This window comes from Curcuma longa, unplaced genomic scaffold, assembly GCF_044706935.1.
Source record: "Curcuma longa cultivar G26 ecotype Majalengka, Jawa Barat unplaced genomic scaffold, ITB_CL_G26_1.1 contig_28511, whole genome shotgun sequence".
Taxonomy (NCBI): Eukaryota; Viridiplantae; Streptophyta; class Magnoliopsida; order Zingiberales; family Zingiberaceae; genus Curcuma; species Curcuma longa.
In genome coordinates, this window is record NW_027433733.1 from 16,740 (window position 1) to 33,554 (window position 16,815).

Here is a 16,815-nt window from a genome sequence, read left to right on the forward strand (position 1 = left end):
GGACTTTCAGTTTCTCTAGGTTGCATTCTTTTTTTCACCTCTCTTACATCTAAGTTGCTTAGGATACACATATTGAAAATGCATTCATCTTGTTCTCTTACATTCTTGCCTTCTACTTCTATTAAATTTGCTTGAAAAATGACCATCAATGTTTTATTTTCCAAATCTTGGAGCCCCATCAACCGCTCTCTGGATGCCAAATTCTCAACAAAAAAATGCAGGATTGGGCATACACACGGCAATATGTTCATTGACAATAAGCAAAATAAAGTGCATCTATGAAATATGCAACTAAAATAGTACTTAAAAACCTGATCACAGTTATCTAACTTTGGACTATCACGGCAAAACAGAGTTCTGTCTAATCTACATTCCACAAGCATTGTTCTGGCCTCTGGGCATCATCTACTCATCCAAATTGTATATAGACTTTGTAATAATCTTGTTACATGAGAAATGAACATTTCACATAGTAAGGAAGCTAAAGAAAGTAAACATAAACCAGCAGCATCTAATCCACTGATGACACACTCCTATTTTTAGATGCTTATTATTTCCAAGAAATTATTGTCAGTTTCTTCCCATCGGAAATTCATATGAGAAATGTGAATGGAACAAGTTGAAGAAAAGCAAGAAAAATTACTGAATTCAAAGAAAAGAAGAAAACAGTTCAATAGTTTACCCGTCACTTGTTCTCCATCAAATTCAAAATAAGCTTCAACATTTCCCCCCTCAGTTTATTAACAGCAACTGCATCCACTTCCTTGTCAACTGCAGTGAACCACCTTTCATCCCTCTTCGCGCACCCCCTTCCGCCGGACACAAACCAATTGCATACCACCTCGGCAATCGCCAGAACATACAGCCCACAGTCGTACCCGTTGGTCTGCTGCGGTGTGAAACCCTCGACAAACTGAGGGGGTTCGCCGGCACCGACAAATCCACTAACGGCGCGGAAGAGCCGTTGTGCGTGCCAGAGGTTCATTCCGGTGCAACTGTCGTGGTGCACGAACTCGCTGGTCTCCCGGCAGTAGACGAGAAGGCTCCAGTGCGAACCGCCCTCCGCGGCGGCGACGTCGAGGTTGTCGTTGACGGTGAAGAGGACGAGGGAGCGATCGGGGAGGCGGAGCGGATCGGCGGCCTCGCGGAGTGATTGGGAGTCGGAGCAGTTGGCGAGCCAGAAGGAAATGGAAGGTGGGACGAGGAGGACGGCTCCGGAGGAGGCGGAGGAGGAAGCAAGGTGGGCGAAGTAGAACTCGATAAGGCGGTCGTTGAGGTAATGGGGGCCGCGGATGATGCCGAGGTCAGATCGGCGGAGGACGACGTCGTCGTACCTCAGAATCTGGTTGTCGCCGTCCTTCTTCCTGAAAGCCATGGCGGTGGGTGAAATGGTTTCGGCTTCGGGCTCGGGTAGACTAAATAAGTTACTATAACATTGTAATAATAATTATTAATAGCAACTATTAATAGTTTTAAAATAATTTTAATCAAATTAAATTTTTTTTATTAAATTTAAATAATTTAAACCATTTTATAGCTCAATAATCTGGGGAACCAAATCAAAGACCCTAACACGGGAGAGTCCCTACAGGTAGTTTCAAAAAAAAAAAAATGATAATCCCAGTAGCCACACTCAATCTTTGGGGGTAGTCGGTCCGGTGCCATGGAAGTTTCCCACCGACCATCAGGGTAAATCGGGAAGCGCATATGGCGGTCAATCCAGATGTCCAGCATCCTTTGATTGCGTTCCCCATTTGGAGAAAAATTCTTGCAAATACGCCATAGCTAGGGATCGAACCGCGGGTCCCTGAGTTACAATCCGGATATCCTACCGTTACATCATTGCCCCGGGGACACAGGTAGTTTCCAACATACATGGAAAGTTGTTAAATAATTCTTCGAATTACAAAATCATGTCTATCCGCGATTTGAGACCAACTGGAAACAAAATAGGTTAAGGTTCTCGATCCATCAAGTGAGCTAGAATGAAAAATGTAGCTATCAAAAATGAGCAAAGGCCAACTAGTTTATTGGCACCCCTTTGCTCTGCTTGTTAATTCGCTGTCCCATGATTTGTGAAGGTTTTCTGATTCTAGGTGTGAATGATGCACAAGTTGAAGATCAAAGCTAGTCTGACAAAGGCTAGAGTAGTCATCTGTTACGTTTCTTTGCTTCACTGTAAAGAATAACTCCCATCACTGTAATAGTGTAGCCAATCATCCCAGTTACTGTCACGGGATTTTTGAATATTAAGATGGAGACAACCACTGCAACAGCGCCTTTGGCATTTCCAAGAACCTAAAATCACCAAAAGTTAGGATTTATTAGTTGCTGGATCACACGATAAGCAAAGTGTCAATAGGTAGAACAATAAGAAAACTAGAATACATGATGTGGTACATTTTAGTTGGGAGTTCATGATAACTTTAGACAACTGAGGACCTTGAGTAAGCTTAAGATCACTATATGATCATAATTTTTGAAGAACAAACCAGGTAGTTAATTTCTTGAAGGAGCACAGGACCATATATTTCTTGTGAATTTTAAGCTGAACTTGAATAATTCTTTATCAAACAGAAGAATGACTCAAAATTTTGTTATTTCAACTAAATAAAACAAACTAGCTCATGCAATCTGTGAATAATTTTAGATTTAAGCATAACAATGTAAATGCCTTTACATTTGGATTTTGTAAAGACTAGGATGAGACAAAAAAAGTTGCATGGTGCATCAACACACCTGGAGTGTCAAGGCGCTTGTATGCTTGGTCACTAGAAAGTTGGTCAGATTCACGAAATAAGCTAGAGAAGAATTAAACAACAGGTACCATATAATCTTGATATCTTCTTTAGCGAGTGTGACTGTGATACCAATCACATTTTCCTCCATAATCATTGTAGCAGGGAGTAAGAGAACAACTGCTATTGGAGCCATATATAGGAGAAGATTCATAGAATTTAGTTTCTCCCTGAAAAATGAAATAAAAATACATTGCAATGACAAAGAAAACAGTATTGCATTGACCAACTAAAAAGGATGTCTCAAGGGGTGCTTGGTTGCCAACAACTAGTAAAGAGTGCAACTAACATAATGACATTGAAGGCAATTGTTGACATCACGAACAACTGTTGCAGATGTGGTTCTTTGAATGCATTCAACATAATGCTATTAGCAATAGTTCTTCAAATACTACAAAGGGAAGTGCATCATTATACTTCCAGGTAAGAAAAATATGTCCTATGTAAAACAATATGATACTTGATACTCACACTTTAAGCTGTTTAAAAATAGTTTTAATTCATTTCATGTATGTTATGGTGTAAAAAATTATTTGTTTGCAAAACAATAGAATACATCATTAGTAATTCATACTATACCATCAAAAAATTAACTAAAAAAAGACCTTTTCTACATTATTTTAGTTTTTTTGTTAATATTATATTAGTTATTTGGTATCTTCGAATTTTTTTTTATCAATAAACCATGAAATTATTCTATGTAATTTAATTAAAATCTTTGGCATATGTTATATTTTTGCTATTATTTAAAATTTTTTAAGAATAACAATTGACAAATATGTAATTTCAAACACATAGATACATACACATTCATTATCATAATGTTATGTAATTGTATATTTAATATTTTCTATTTTGTGTTACATATGTGTTGCATCGAAATATTACTTGTAGGAGTAAATATTAAGAGTGACCATTTTAAACACCTATATACATACACACATATACGCTCAATATCATAATCTATATCTAATTGTATATTTAATATTTTCTATTTTGTATTACACATTGTTGCATTGTGAGATTACTTGTAGCAGCAAATATTAAGAGCGACCATTTCAAATCTTTGTCGCATTTGCAGCTTTGATTGCCTAATTCTAGATAGATGTGCAACTTAAGGTCATTTGTAGCAAACCAAACAATCCCTTGACGAAAATTTTGGTCCACTCGCATGAAAAAGAAGTATGAGGCTGTGACATGCAGATTAAATTATGGTGAATAAAGATGATATAATTGGTGCATGGAACTAAAATAATATCAGTACCCCTCTGAAGACAGAAGTATCCCCTGCAATACTGTCTTGAGTGCTCTTGCAGCAGTTGCACCTATACACATGATAAAACCAAACAAATGGAAACTCGGTTCCCCCTGCAATGCCAAATGTAAATACAATCACTTAAGAACCAGACATTGATGAACAGTAGTTGTCATAGCTCGATTCAGAAAATAATATTAAAAACCACAGTCTAGGAAACTGTCAATCTGCAGTTGAGTGCAAATAATAGTTGGCTACCCACATCCACAATTATGGATGAAATGGCTCGAGATTTCCAAAACCACTCAGTTTTGGTGATACTGCCACTTAAGTAGGTTTGGATAGAAAATAATCACATTGGATAATATAGATGGTGAAAGTTGCAGGTACATGTTCGAAGTGTCTCATAGTAGTACATTTATATAGGAGAATATTAATGAAGTTTAGGAATAGATTAATAATCATTTTCAACTGATTCTGTATCTTGTTATATGCCAGGTTTTGCATCAAGTTGTTGCGCCTTGCTAAGTAAGGCACTTGCTAAATCAATAGATACGATACACTAAATATATAGTTTATATTGGTAAGTCCCTTATGAGCAGGGATACCCTTTCAGAAATTCAAAATTCATACAGCCATCATATTACCATCTTTCTACTGGCTCCTATCCAATTTTCTTCCACAATTTTCATCCTCAACAAGTTCATACCAACATAACAAATAAGATACAAACTTAGGTTAAACAAAAATAAGTTTGTTTTTATGTAAAGCCTACTGCCTGATTTAGTTCTTCTCAGTTATGCACATTAGCAACTTAAGGCATTTTGGTTCTGAGTTGAGTGTATCATAGTCAAGGTTGTGTCTATTGGGGTTGCATTAGCAATTATCAAAAGCACATCAATGTATTCCAAGCAAACAATACACCTCCAATTTAAGAAATGCACCATAATAATACTTTTTTCATTGTGTCATACAACATCCATAAGCTCTAAACTGTTCAAGTATGGCATAACAAAGAAGAGCCAGCAGAGAAAAAAAAGGAAAGACAAATTCTATAAAAAAAATCAAACAAAAAATGCTTGAACTGCAGAAAGATGCTTGTACAAGATTTGCAGATAAGGGAACAAGAATTATGAAGCTAGGCTGGTTATTTCCTACCAAGAGGGAACTAGCTTCATAACCAAGAGGCTGGATTTAACACGGGAAACCAAACAAACCAAGAGGGAAGAAAGATCGTATCTTACTTACCCCGCTGGCGATGACGACGCCGGCGACAACCGGAATGAGGGTGACGTAGGTGATCCAGGCCTCCCGCTTCACGGTCATGACATAGGCGAACACGGCGGTGAAGAAGGGCGTGGTGGCGCCCACTGCCTGGTTAAACGAGACCGGTAGGTACTTCAGCGAGACGTTTCCACTGACGACGGAGCCGCAGAAGACGAAGCTGAGCGCGGCGATCTTGAGGAACTGCAGCCGCGAGCGCACGGTCTGCAATGGCACCACCCGGACCCAGGTGATGGCGACGTAGCTGAACAGCGAGCAGGCGGTCATGTGGCACATTGTGAGGAAGATGGGGTACTTGAAGCCGTAGTTGCTGAGGAGGTATTTGTTGAGCAGGAGCACGCCGATATTGGATGCGTACCACGAGGACACCAGCCCGAAGGTGAAGAGTCTTCCGGTCACCGCCGGGGGCGACCAATTTCCCTTTCCGCTCATCTTCCCCTCCTCCTCCTCGCTGCCTCCGCCTCCTCGTTGGCTGCGATCGATCGAAATGGCGAAAGATTCCGGCGATAGGCCCCACCACGGCTCGATCCGTTACGAGAAATGATAGGGATTGAAAGAAATGGTAGGGTAAACGATGAGAGAGAGAGAGCGCGCTCAAAAGGAGAAGGCTTTCGCTGGTGGCGGAGAGGCGTCGAATCAATCGGGGAAGAGGAGGAGAGGTAGAGGAACGCTCACATTCACGCGCGCTCTCTCTCTCTCTCTCTCCTCTCTCTCCCCTCCTCTATACGGTTTAGACACAGTTAGTATGTGCCCCCACGGGCGGGAGCAGCTGGTCAGGTCTAGGAGCTTGCAGCATAAGGTGCGTGGTTCGAAGGCTCATGGCGCACATGCGATAACATCAAAATATGTCATGTTTCCAAAGAACTACTATGCTCTGACCAGTCTCGCATTCATCGTGATTTACTTTCTCACAGATTGGTCGAGGGGCCGGGGTCAGGTTGGCGGATTCCAACCTCTGGAGGACCATGAAGTTAACTTGTTTAGGTGAAAAGTAAGAAGTTTAGGCATATATGCAATGTTATAATTTAGTGACAAAAGAATTAAATTTGGAGGGCTTTCAATTAAAGATTAAACATTTAAATGCATAATTTTTGCATGTGGCTCATTGCATGATTTGTAAGCTGCATCATGACTCAGCAATTTCGTGGTTCTTTACTAGAACAATATGAATAGTCAGTGGACAGAAACATGATACCATGGAGCAGCAATCAGCACACACAAGCAATATAACGGAAATACGAAGAAAAAAGAAATATTTTCATTATATGTGGATTCATATGGTGTCGATTTGAACAAATTATGAGGGCACATGGCGGCCTCAAATTCAACATAATCTACATTTCTATTTGACTAAAAAATTAGGAACAAAATCCTTGAGGGCATTTGACTATGCAGCTAATCTGTATCCAGAAGAATTTCTCTTTCTGGCGAGATTTCTTGGCCTGTCAGGTGCCAAAGAACGTCCATGCTGTCAAAGGCTATCGAAACCAACAGCTTGTGGAAAATTGCACTCATGAGGTGTCAAAATCTCAAGTGTCTTATGTTCCGCTATTTCTCTTACCATGCCACTGCTGTAGAAAATTCAATACTGCTCCATTTTGTCTATCAAACTTTCATGTACTTGTCAGTGAAGCAAAAGATTTCATCTTGCATCACCTATTAATCCTCCTCATCCGCGAGTACCTTAAAGGAGAAAGGCTTGAATTTGTAGCCATCACCATGGTAGAACTTGTTCATGAATTCAACCCAATGAAGACGTAAAGCATGAAGGAATGCACTAAGGGTTTCCATCATTAGCAAAATGAATGCTGTCGCAAAAGCAAAGACAGCAAGACCTGCTATCCGGATGATTATACTATCATACCTGTGCAAATGGTAGGTAAATTAGTCATACAATCGCAATGGAAGAATTTAACAAATTTTTTGCAGTGGTTGATGAAATTGTAGAATAAATATACAACCGTATTATAGGTGTAAGAGAATCATTGAAGCAACCCATGCTGAAACTTAATAGGATAAATCTAATTTGTTGTTGTATAAATTTTTATGATAAAGGTTGCTAAAGGAGGAAGTGAAAGATGAATTATTAAAGTTTGTTCGCTTACCCCCAAGCAAGTAGTAGTAGTTTCTCATAGAAAACAGTTGACAATTCTGAGTGTGCTAAGCTGCATGCCGATAGAAACCAGTAAAGTCAGTAAAACAACCATTGGCAGACATTGGTAAAATTTAACCTGGTCTAATATGACACTTACCTAAGGGCCCAAAGGCGGAGGTATGAGGCTGTGTTGGAGACTGCACCTAGGACAAACTCAATAGAATGTATCATCTGATGAACAAATACCTCAGCGAAATCGAAATCTTCGTGATGCTGATGCCTTGCAGAATCTGGTTCATGATCAAGATCCATTTCAGATGTCCCAAGAAAGCCATAGGTCCGGCCTTGGAATCGCTATTCAAGGACATCATACACAATGTAAATAGCTGCTTTGGATATTCTCTAAAGCATATTTCTTCTTTAATTATAGCTATCACTAAGTCTCAAGAGTCGAGACTCATGAGAAATGTAAAACGTTGTATCAAGTTAAATAGAAACAGCGCTGCAATTTCTTGAAAATGAAATATAGCTTCTACAAGCTTACTACAGATATTCCAGATGTCATTACAGGGGAAAAATGAATCAAGCGATGAATTCAGTTTCATAGTGACTTTTCTTGAACATCCAAAACTACTTTTCTCAAAGATCATCCATAATGGAAGCAGTAAGCATAGACACAAAAATGCTACCTCTGTGTGTTGTTTCTTCAAGATAAATGGTTTTGGGAAAAGCATCCAAGGAACTGCCACAATAGCTAGAATCAATAACAACATCTGCATACAGAATCAAGCAAACTTAAATGTGTAGAACACACAAAAACATGGCCATCTTTCTGTAAAGAAGATGAACACAATGAGCGACCTGCAATTCTTTCTGGCCCCAAAACAATTGATTCTCTCCAAGATTTCCAAATGGATCAAGGAACATATAAATCATTACGTGATACAAATCAGCTTGAGATCCTGTGCACCATTTGATGACAATAAGAAGTGCAAGATAACCGAAGAGACTATTAAGAAATATTATTTGCGGAATAAACTGATACCTGAAAAAGTGAGTAAAGGAATTAGTATTTCATAACCTTGGTTGAAAAAATATATTCAAGCACAATTATGACATACTGTATATCAAGGGGGTTTCCATGAAACTTGGCGTCAAAGTAGCTCAATATGATTCCTAAGTTCATCTGAGATACACCTAGCAATATAGACATCTTCATTTTGAGTGAGTTCAAAAAAGGCAATTCAGAGCGACTTCCACGCCACTTAGGATCCACCCCGAATGGGTATGGATCACGGAACTTAATAAGACCAGCAGTATGGGCATCACTGCAACAAAAGTTTGAACAAAAGAAAGAAAAAAAGGAAAGCTATCAGACAGGAATATCTCTTAACTGTAAAAGGCACAACTCAAATACCAAGTTCAGAAAAAAAAATCCAAACAGAATAATTTATTTCTCACCTGATATCATAAATACAAATGGCTTAGCTAATTGAAATGAGCATTTAAGAAAGATCCTTAAGAAGCAGCAACTAAAATATGCAATGAATGGCACACTATTTTTTTTAATAACAAATTAAAAACCTGGAGAAATTGAAGAATTTTTTTTTTTCAAAGTGGTAAAATCTAAGAGTTAGAGAAAAAAGTACAATATCTATGAACCGTACATAATCTATAACATCAGAGTTACTGTGCTACAAGGGGTTTTAAAATTTGTGCTGAGAATGTATCATGTCAAGGCATTTGGCAAATAAATGCATTAATTAACACAAGTTTGACCATTATTATGGTTTGTGGAAGTTTTTACTAGCAATATCAACTGAAGTACAAACGTATTTAACAATGGATATGGTACCCACGTTGCAGCACACGGAAAAGTAGGAATAAGTGATAATCCAGCAAACAATCACAGTATCTTATACAATTTTTTTTAATGATGCAATAATTTTAAAATCTAATAATGCACTAAAGGAGAGCATAGTGGTTCAACTATGCCGTTGAATTCAAGGAGTATGTTCTGAATTCTCATTCACGCTCAATATCTTGATCAGAAGGTAATTATCAGTGCATATGGTTCGAGGCATATTTCAGCTCTAACATTGATGTATCAATGGTTTTTTTTCATAAAAACGGAGAGGAGAGGAGCTCCAATGAGTTACCGATTGGAACCGAAAACTAGCATATGCAAAGGTACCTGTACACACTGTGGACCAAACAAAATTGCCTGCATGCACTGCATATCTTGTAACATCTCAGTGACTACTTTCATGCTAGGACAAAGAATAGCATCAAAGATGAATAGCATTCAGGAATGGAGGTGCAGATACGACAAACATCAGAGTTGCAAGATTGGCTGCAACTGCAATTTATTTTGGCTTTTGAGGAATCCAGCTGTCGTGGACTAGGTCACCATCAATCAGGTCATTCAGGTGGCAAAGATATTCTGTTAATTAAGGGGGAAGGCCCAAGAAATGCCTTTTTTATAAAAGACAAACCAAAGACTCTATTTTTAGAACTTCCTATCAAACAATGTTGACCAAAACATTGTTGTACATCATGTAGAATGCCTTGGTTAAACCATTGTTTTGCAGATATTTAGGTATTTTATGCTATTGGGGCCTTACCATGGAGTATTTGGAAGTAGGAGCCTCAATGTGTTCAAACAGAAAGGGGCCTTAACTGTGCATCAGTGCAATAAAGGTCTGAAATCTGACCCACATAGACCATAAAGATATGATGTTGGAACTGCAGAGTTTCAAATCAGACTCACACAGACCATAAAGACATGATGTTGGGACTGCAGAGTTTCAAATCCTAACACATTAAAAGTAGACTTGCAGAGGGCCTCATAGGATTCGATGAAGAAGATTTTCTTACGGCTATATCACAAAATATAAGATTCTGATTTGGGGAGTGTAAAACAAAGAAGTAGCTTGATAATTACTATCTCTCATTGTGTTGCTTTATGCTATCTTGTTATATGTCTTATCCTTCCTGTACAATAATAAAGACAACCTACCCATGCTGAAAAGTCAGTAGGGGAAAAGAGACAGTAAGTCAATGCAAATATAAAACAAACACTTCAAAAATTTTAACAATACGCATCCATCTTATGTTAACTACAGTGTACTAGTAATGTGCGGGAAAACGTAAAAATCCACTGAACCAAATGGCTATTATAGAGCTGACAACCAAGGTTATTTTGTGCTTCGTCAAATAATAGTATACACAGTGGCATGGTTTATCATTTACCTGCAATCAGTACTACGGCACTTGTATGCAGATTCGCCAAAGATATAGAAGGGAATAGAGAAGAACTCATTGTATATGAGTCCACAATATATTGAAAACAAGGCCATCAACAGTAGTACATAGCGTCCTCCAAATGCCATCTCCATAAAGCTACCGAGTTTCTGCGAAGCAGTCCATATACCCAGTCAAGAAGTTTTTTTATCTTAGGTCATCATAACAATTATGATAGCTTTTTCTTCAAAAGTTGACCAAACTAGCCGGTCACAATATCATCAAAACATAGTTTTAACTACTTACCACGTTCATAGGTCATGCAATATAACTAATTACAATTAGCATGAGAAGCTGAACAAATTTTTTTTGGGTAAATGCTTTTTGCTTGCTAAGGGAGCGCAAGAATCTAAAATATTCCAGATTCAGAATTTTTACTATGATGAATGTCACAATAGAATTAATGTGCTACCTGATCATTCTCATATAATGCAAACTCCTAGTATTACAATTAATTAGCTCAAACATCCAGAACGAGGGATGCCCACCAATGAGGTCTTCTAAAAGTCGAAAAGAGATATCAAGGAACAGTAGGATTAAAATATGAGCTATATTAAGGCAGAGGCCTTAATGCACAAACCTTGGGATGTCAAGGATAAAGATTTGTGCTAGTGTAACATTCACCCTGTGGGATGTCCAGGATAAAGAGTGTGTGGAGGACCTAATTTATAATAAAACAGGGCTTAGTTGCAAATACACAAAATTTGTGGTGTAAATGTAAAATGATTATGGCACTTGCATGGGAGCCAAAAAAATTTTTAAAAAAAAAGTCCATAAAAAAGGAGCTTAACTTATATCACAATGATTGATAAATCAATAAACTATATACAACTTTGAAACATATTTTCTTTCCTAGCTGATGGTTGGTAAATGCTATGATGCGTGACACCTAAACTGTTCCATACAGTCCTTTGAATCAGCTGTCAATTCACTACTCAGTAACCTAGAAATGTGTATTTCTTTTTTATTTTTGAGATAGGAGTTGGAAGTTAGTTGGAAGTTTGCAGTTCTTAGGGAGAGAAAACTTTGCATTTTTACCCAACGAAACCATCAGCCATCTACTTAGGTTTCCTAGTTCTTGAAAGGCTAGAAACCAAAAAAAAAAAACTGAACGATTTCCTTTTATAGTGGTTCCTGAAGAGAGATTGAAGTCAAAGTGACAGGATAGGAATAGACCAGAGAGATGAATGAATAGAAAAAAAAGTAACTGACATGGCAACTCAAAAGCAAGGCTCAGTCATGATAGTGTTAATTGAATGTTGAATGAATTGACAGTATACTGAAGCTCTGTATGCAAATGGACCAAAAAATATTTAAGAATATTGAATGTTAGAGAAGGTGTGGACAGTAGAAGAATGAAAAATAAGACCTACACATCATAGGCCAAATATTAAGTACTCACAATTTATCGTTATTGTTGTACATTAAACATCAGCAATACATGGAATAATGAGATTGTACACCGGATTAAGCTCAACAATGGGAAGACTACAAGAAAGGATCCATCAGGAGCAAAGTACATAGTGCAAACCATTTCTACCGATACTTAGAAATTGCAATAATTTCTCAAAATTCCTAGTGAACGTAGGCGCATAATCTAATTTCAGATTTCTTAAACACAGGACAACTGACCAATTCATTGCCTAACTGTATCAGACCATCCTAAAAGGCCTCTAAGCAAGTACATCATAGTTCGTACAGCTGAAATGTCCGTCCATTCATATATAAATTTGACAAATCATAGCATCTAATAATATCAAAGAATTTCAAGTTTAGTATGGTTCTCATTAGGCTACATAGGATCAGACTTGAAATGTTCATCCATCCATTTATAGATCTGACAATTTATGGCATTTTATAATATGAAATATCCAAGAATTGCAGATTTAGCATGGTTCTCATGCGTGCTACGGACTCAAACATGTAGGCAGGAATTCCTACTCTATTAGGGATATGAGAAATATTCTAGTAAGAGTGAGATGCATTACAAAAGGATTCAATACAAAATATTCCACACGGTAAATACCATGTTGGCTTAAGTGGCATTTAACTCAGAAACTCTTGACAAATCTGTAGTCGTAATTTCCAAAGGCATCCTCGAAAAGTTGAAGAGAAGCACCTGAGATCCTAGCTTTTTCTCACGAAGGATAAGAACCAGCGATCCAAACAGCAAGCATAAACCATGGCCCCAGTCACCAAACATCACAGCAAATAAAAATGGAAAGGTAATGACCGAGTAAACAGCAGGATTTGCTTCTTGAAATCTGGCAACACTGCACACGAACAAGAAACATTATTATAAATGTGGAATTACTGAAACGTGATTCCAAAAACTTGTTAAGAATCAGTCTTCAATTCCTAGTTAATTCTGGCAAAGTTTCTTCACAGAAGACCAAATAGTCAATTATTTTCAAGCTTGTTGCCTTTTCATTGCCTGAGAAAGATAGACTTCTAAATAATTCAAGAATCTACTGAAAACAATCTTCCATGATTTTTGGGCATCTAAAAAATTATAGAATCCATTCAAAACAATCTTCCATGATATTTGTTATTAGCTGATGGCACTATTTTGATCAACTAAGTGACTTGAAATATACTATTAGATATTGAGAACCTTCAACAAATGGAACGTTAAAAAAAAATATTAGTCAAATTACTTGTTGCAGCCACACAAAGAACATTAGCATCCTATTCAAATAGTTGTACTAATTGAGATTTTATATGGGCAAACTAAAGGATAAACAATGACGAAGATGCTGTAATTCAAAAAGTTTTTTCTAGAGAAAAAAAATACAAAAAGCCAGATTAAGAAAATACAAGTGAAGGGAAAAGGAAAGATAAATGATATGAGGTTGAAAGCAAATAACATCGTCACTAGCTCAAATTCATGCGATCATCTTCCATTCAACATGATTGTAATTTATCCATATTCCATATCAAGTTAATTACCAAAAGAAAAATGAGCAATTAATAGATTTCCAAGGACCAACCCATATGCATCCACAATTTCCTGAAATGCATTTGTGAACCGATTTGTTCTGAAGTATGTTGGGGGAGACTCAGAAGAGTCCATGTCATGAAATATTATTCCCACTTGAGAATTACTATGTATTGTTGCATGATGCAAAGCCTCCTTGATCTGTGGCACCAAAAGATCGATTAAAATTATTATAAATAATCACTATATTAACTACAGTACCGCGATATAAACACTTTTAAATTCTATAATTTCACCTAAGAAAGTAATACAATTAATTTATCACCTGTGGTTTAGCAAATGTTGGACACCATCCTTCTCCAACAAGGCACTTTTTTGTGACATCAAAGTTAAGCATATTCAGAGTATCATATACAGCTTTTTCTTTTTTTACCTAAAAATAGAATGAAATCAGTAGTGCACACCTTATTCACAATAAATTGGTATGCAAACATGTATTGCTGGAAAGATATTTCACCAATATGACAAATCATGTTCAAATCAAACTAATAGAAGAGGAAGCAGATGGTAACTAGTTATACCATGATAGTCCAGTTCCACAGTTGAGAACCAATTGAAGCCAAGGCCTTATTTCTATGACATGTTCCAGCATCTAGAGTTGCTTCTAATTCAGAGAGGCGCAATGAAACCTAGATGAGGATAAAGTAAAACAATATTAGTTTTATGAACAAGAGAAATGATGTGGACTCCCCTGCTTCAACCACAAACATAGTGAGAAGTTCATAAAATGCCAAACTGCTAAATGACTTCCCTGATGATACAAAATATTCTATAATATAGCAAAAATGGATGTGGTAAGAAGTGTGATTGGCATCTATTATAAGACTACCAAGCAACTGGAAAAGCTAAGCTTTTGAGAGCAATCACATAAGTGCAAGGGCAGAATACGGATACAATTAATTCACGTCAATAAGAGAATTTACAATAATACAAGACATTATTCTCCATCAATTTAAACTCTTTCATAGATATATAAATATTAAATAAAAAGATTATATAACATTTGACTCTACAAAATATTGAACCACGATAATGTTAGTTTAAGAGAATGAGAAGATGAATGGCTTAAAAATTACCAGCATCTCAGAAGATTAAAAAGTATCAGACAGATAATGCAAAACCTACATTTTCTTCAAGGAGAAGAGCCAAAGGAGAAATATCATTTCAAGAGGATTGATATGCCCTGGTAGCGTGAACAGCAGAAGATAACTCATAAATATTATATAACTTCCTGATAAACTTCAGAATAAAATTTTAAACTACAAAACAGGTAATTACTGAATGTGAAAATTCTATATATTTCAGACTTGTCATCCTTGCCATAATTGTTACACGTAATGAAGTCTAAATGGTCAGTTAAGACAAATGACATCACATGATGAACTGAGTACGAAACAGAATACCTCATGAGTCAGTTGCCTCTGTTTGTTGTTCTCTTCAGGTACAGGATAGCAATTTGCACCAAAAGCTTGACAAATTCTCAGTATTTTGCTCCTAGCCTGATCTCCAGAGAAGAAAACTACAAATACAGTTTTGTGTACCTACACAATACAAGCACAAAGATACTGAACATCATTAAAAAAAAAAAGTACCAAGGTGTAACATAAAGCACAGCTGAAAAAAAAAAGCTTAAGGAAAAGAAAACTGAGCTTAAGGTAATATTAGACTATTAGTTTTATTTGTCAGGAACATTTACTATGTTCCAAAATCCTTAAGAAAATAAATCGCATCAAGTATCAACCAAAGAATATGAAACATTAGAAAGGAATGCATGGGAAGGTTACTTTTACCATTTCACCAGACACTGGATCCATGACCTGCTCCCCTGCAGGTGCCTGATTGAAGAACATATTACCCCGGGTGGCGCGGAACAGCATCCTCTCAAATGTTAGCTCTTTTGACTTACATATAATTCCACTGATGAATCTCAAGCCAGCTTTATTTGAAGGCTCAGGCTGCATAGACTTTTAATGATATTCTCATTTCAGTAACCAAATGACTAAATGGCATTAGTTACTACAGTTAGCAAAGGAGAAGCAAAAAACCTGCTCAAGCAAAGATAATCTGTCCTCATTTTTTATAGAGTATATATTTTCGACTAACTCAGTCTCTGCCATGACTAGATGATTTTGAGCTGAGCCAAGAAATCTACCTGCCTGGAATAGAACATGATAAGTGCAAATCCACTGAAGCATGGAAAATGCCTCAAAAAATACATTTCCACGATATCAATAAATACAAGAAACAGTATCAGAGGAATTCCCTTTATGTTGAAAGAGCCCACAGACAATCTGTTGTTCTTTTTTTATTATTGAAGAGTTTTTCACATGATCATAAAGAAAATCAACAAATGTGATTTCCCTGTTTGTACTGGAACACTTTAAACTTCAATAACCTGTATCACTAAACCTAAAGCTTTTAGTAATTGGTTAATTGCATAACCATAAGAGATTCCACATGAATTAACTTTAACCTAGTTTGATATGGGAGTTCTTTTTTATCATACAAGCAATCCAATAGCAAATATGCTCAAAACTTGTTTTGTTATGATTCATAGGCTTTGATTGGATCTAGGATCTATTGGATTGCAAAAACTAGTGTGACAAGCAGGAATAACTTTTCTGTTTCAACAATATGAAAATTCACCATATGTTTGGTATATCATGACAGAAATAATACCCACATAAAATTTGTGGGAGTTTAATTGGCTTATGAGAAATATGATCAATTTTGATGGTTGATTTACAATATTAACGAAAATGTATTCAACAAAATATTGAATAATACATTGTTTTATATTTAATGTTATATGATTACACACTTGATTTAAAATACATAATTATACACTGTTATTACTATAAATTGAAGTACTTATTTAGGGTTATGGGCATTAATATGTAATTAAAATAAATAAAAACTATTTATTTATTTTTGTTATACTATGGATTGAAGTGGTGGATTCTTAGGAAGCAACACGTACAAAAAGTTAATATAGAAGAGCTGTGATTATTTAGCTGCATCTGTGAATTTATTAGAAAGGATAAAATAAAGATATTAATATTTGAGAGCAATTAGATGTAAC

At 36.6% G+C, this 16,815-nt stretch overlaps 3 protein-coding genes across 3 annotated transcripts; all 3 read right to left on the reverse strand.

Annotated features, from left to right (window-relative positions):
* Positions 1 to 685: 685 nt before the first annotated feature.
* Positions 686 to 1,384, reverse strand: LOC141819278 (NEDD8-specific protease 1-like). Its single transcript, XM_074706616.1, has one exon. It carries the CDS (start codon positions 1,373 to 1,375, stop codon positions 686 to 688), a length of 690 nt encoding a protein of 229 aa, XP_074562717.1. The 5' UTR covers positions 1,376 to 1,384.
* A 555-nt stretch (positions 1,385 to 1,939) lies between these two features.
* Positions 1,940 to 5,855, reverse strand: LOC141819283 (putative sugar phosphate/phosphate translocator At3g11320). Its single transcript, XM_074706624.1, has 4 exons — positions 5,302 to 5,855; positions 4,063 to 4,166; positions 2,740 to 2,968; positions 1,940 to 2,298 (listed from the first exon to the last, which is right to left on the reverse strand). Exons 1-4 carry the CDS (start codon positions 5,767 to 5,769, stop codon positions 2,152 to 2,154), a joined length of 948 nt encoding a protein of 315 aa, XP_074562725.1. The 5' UTR covers positions 5,770 to 5,855; the 3' UTR covers positions 1,940 to 2,151.
* A 904-nt stretch (positions 5,856 to 6,759) lies between these two features.
* On the reverse strand, positions 6,760 to 15,885 carry LOC141819280 (V-type proton ATPase subunit a1-like). Its single transcript, XM_074706619.1, has 14 exons — positions 15,779 to 15,885; positions 15,524 to 15,697; positions 15,137 to 15,274; positions 14,255 to 14,362; positions 13,999 to 14,106; positions 13,726 to 13,874; positions 12,855 to 13,008; positions 10,685 to 10,845; positions 8,554 to 8,760; positions 8,294 to 8,477; positions 8,122 to 8,205; positions 7,590 to 7,786; positions 7,443 to 7,502; positions 6,760 to 7,201 (listed from the first exon to the last, which is right to left on the reverse strand). The coding sequence occupies exons 1-14, from the start codon at positions 15,848 to 15,850 to the stop codon at positions 6,997 to 6,999; spliced, it is 2,001 nt and encodes a 666-aa protein (XP_074562720.1). The 5' UTR covers positions 15,851 to 15,885; the 3' UTR covers positions 6,760 to 6,996.
* Between the last annotated feature and the right edge of the window lie 930 nt (positions 15,886 to 16,815).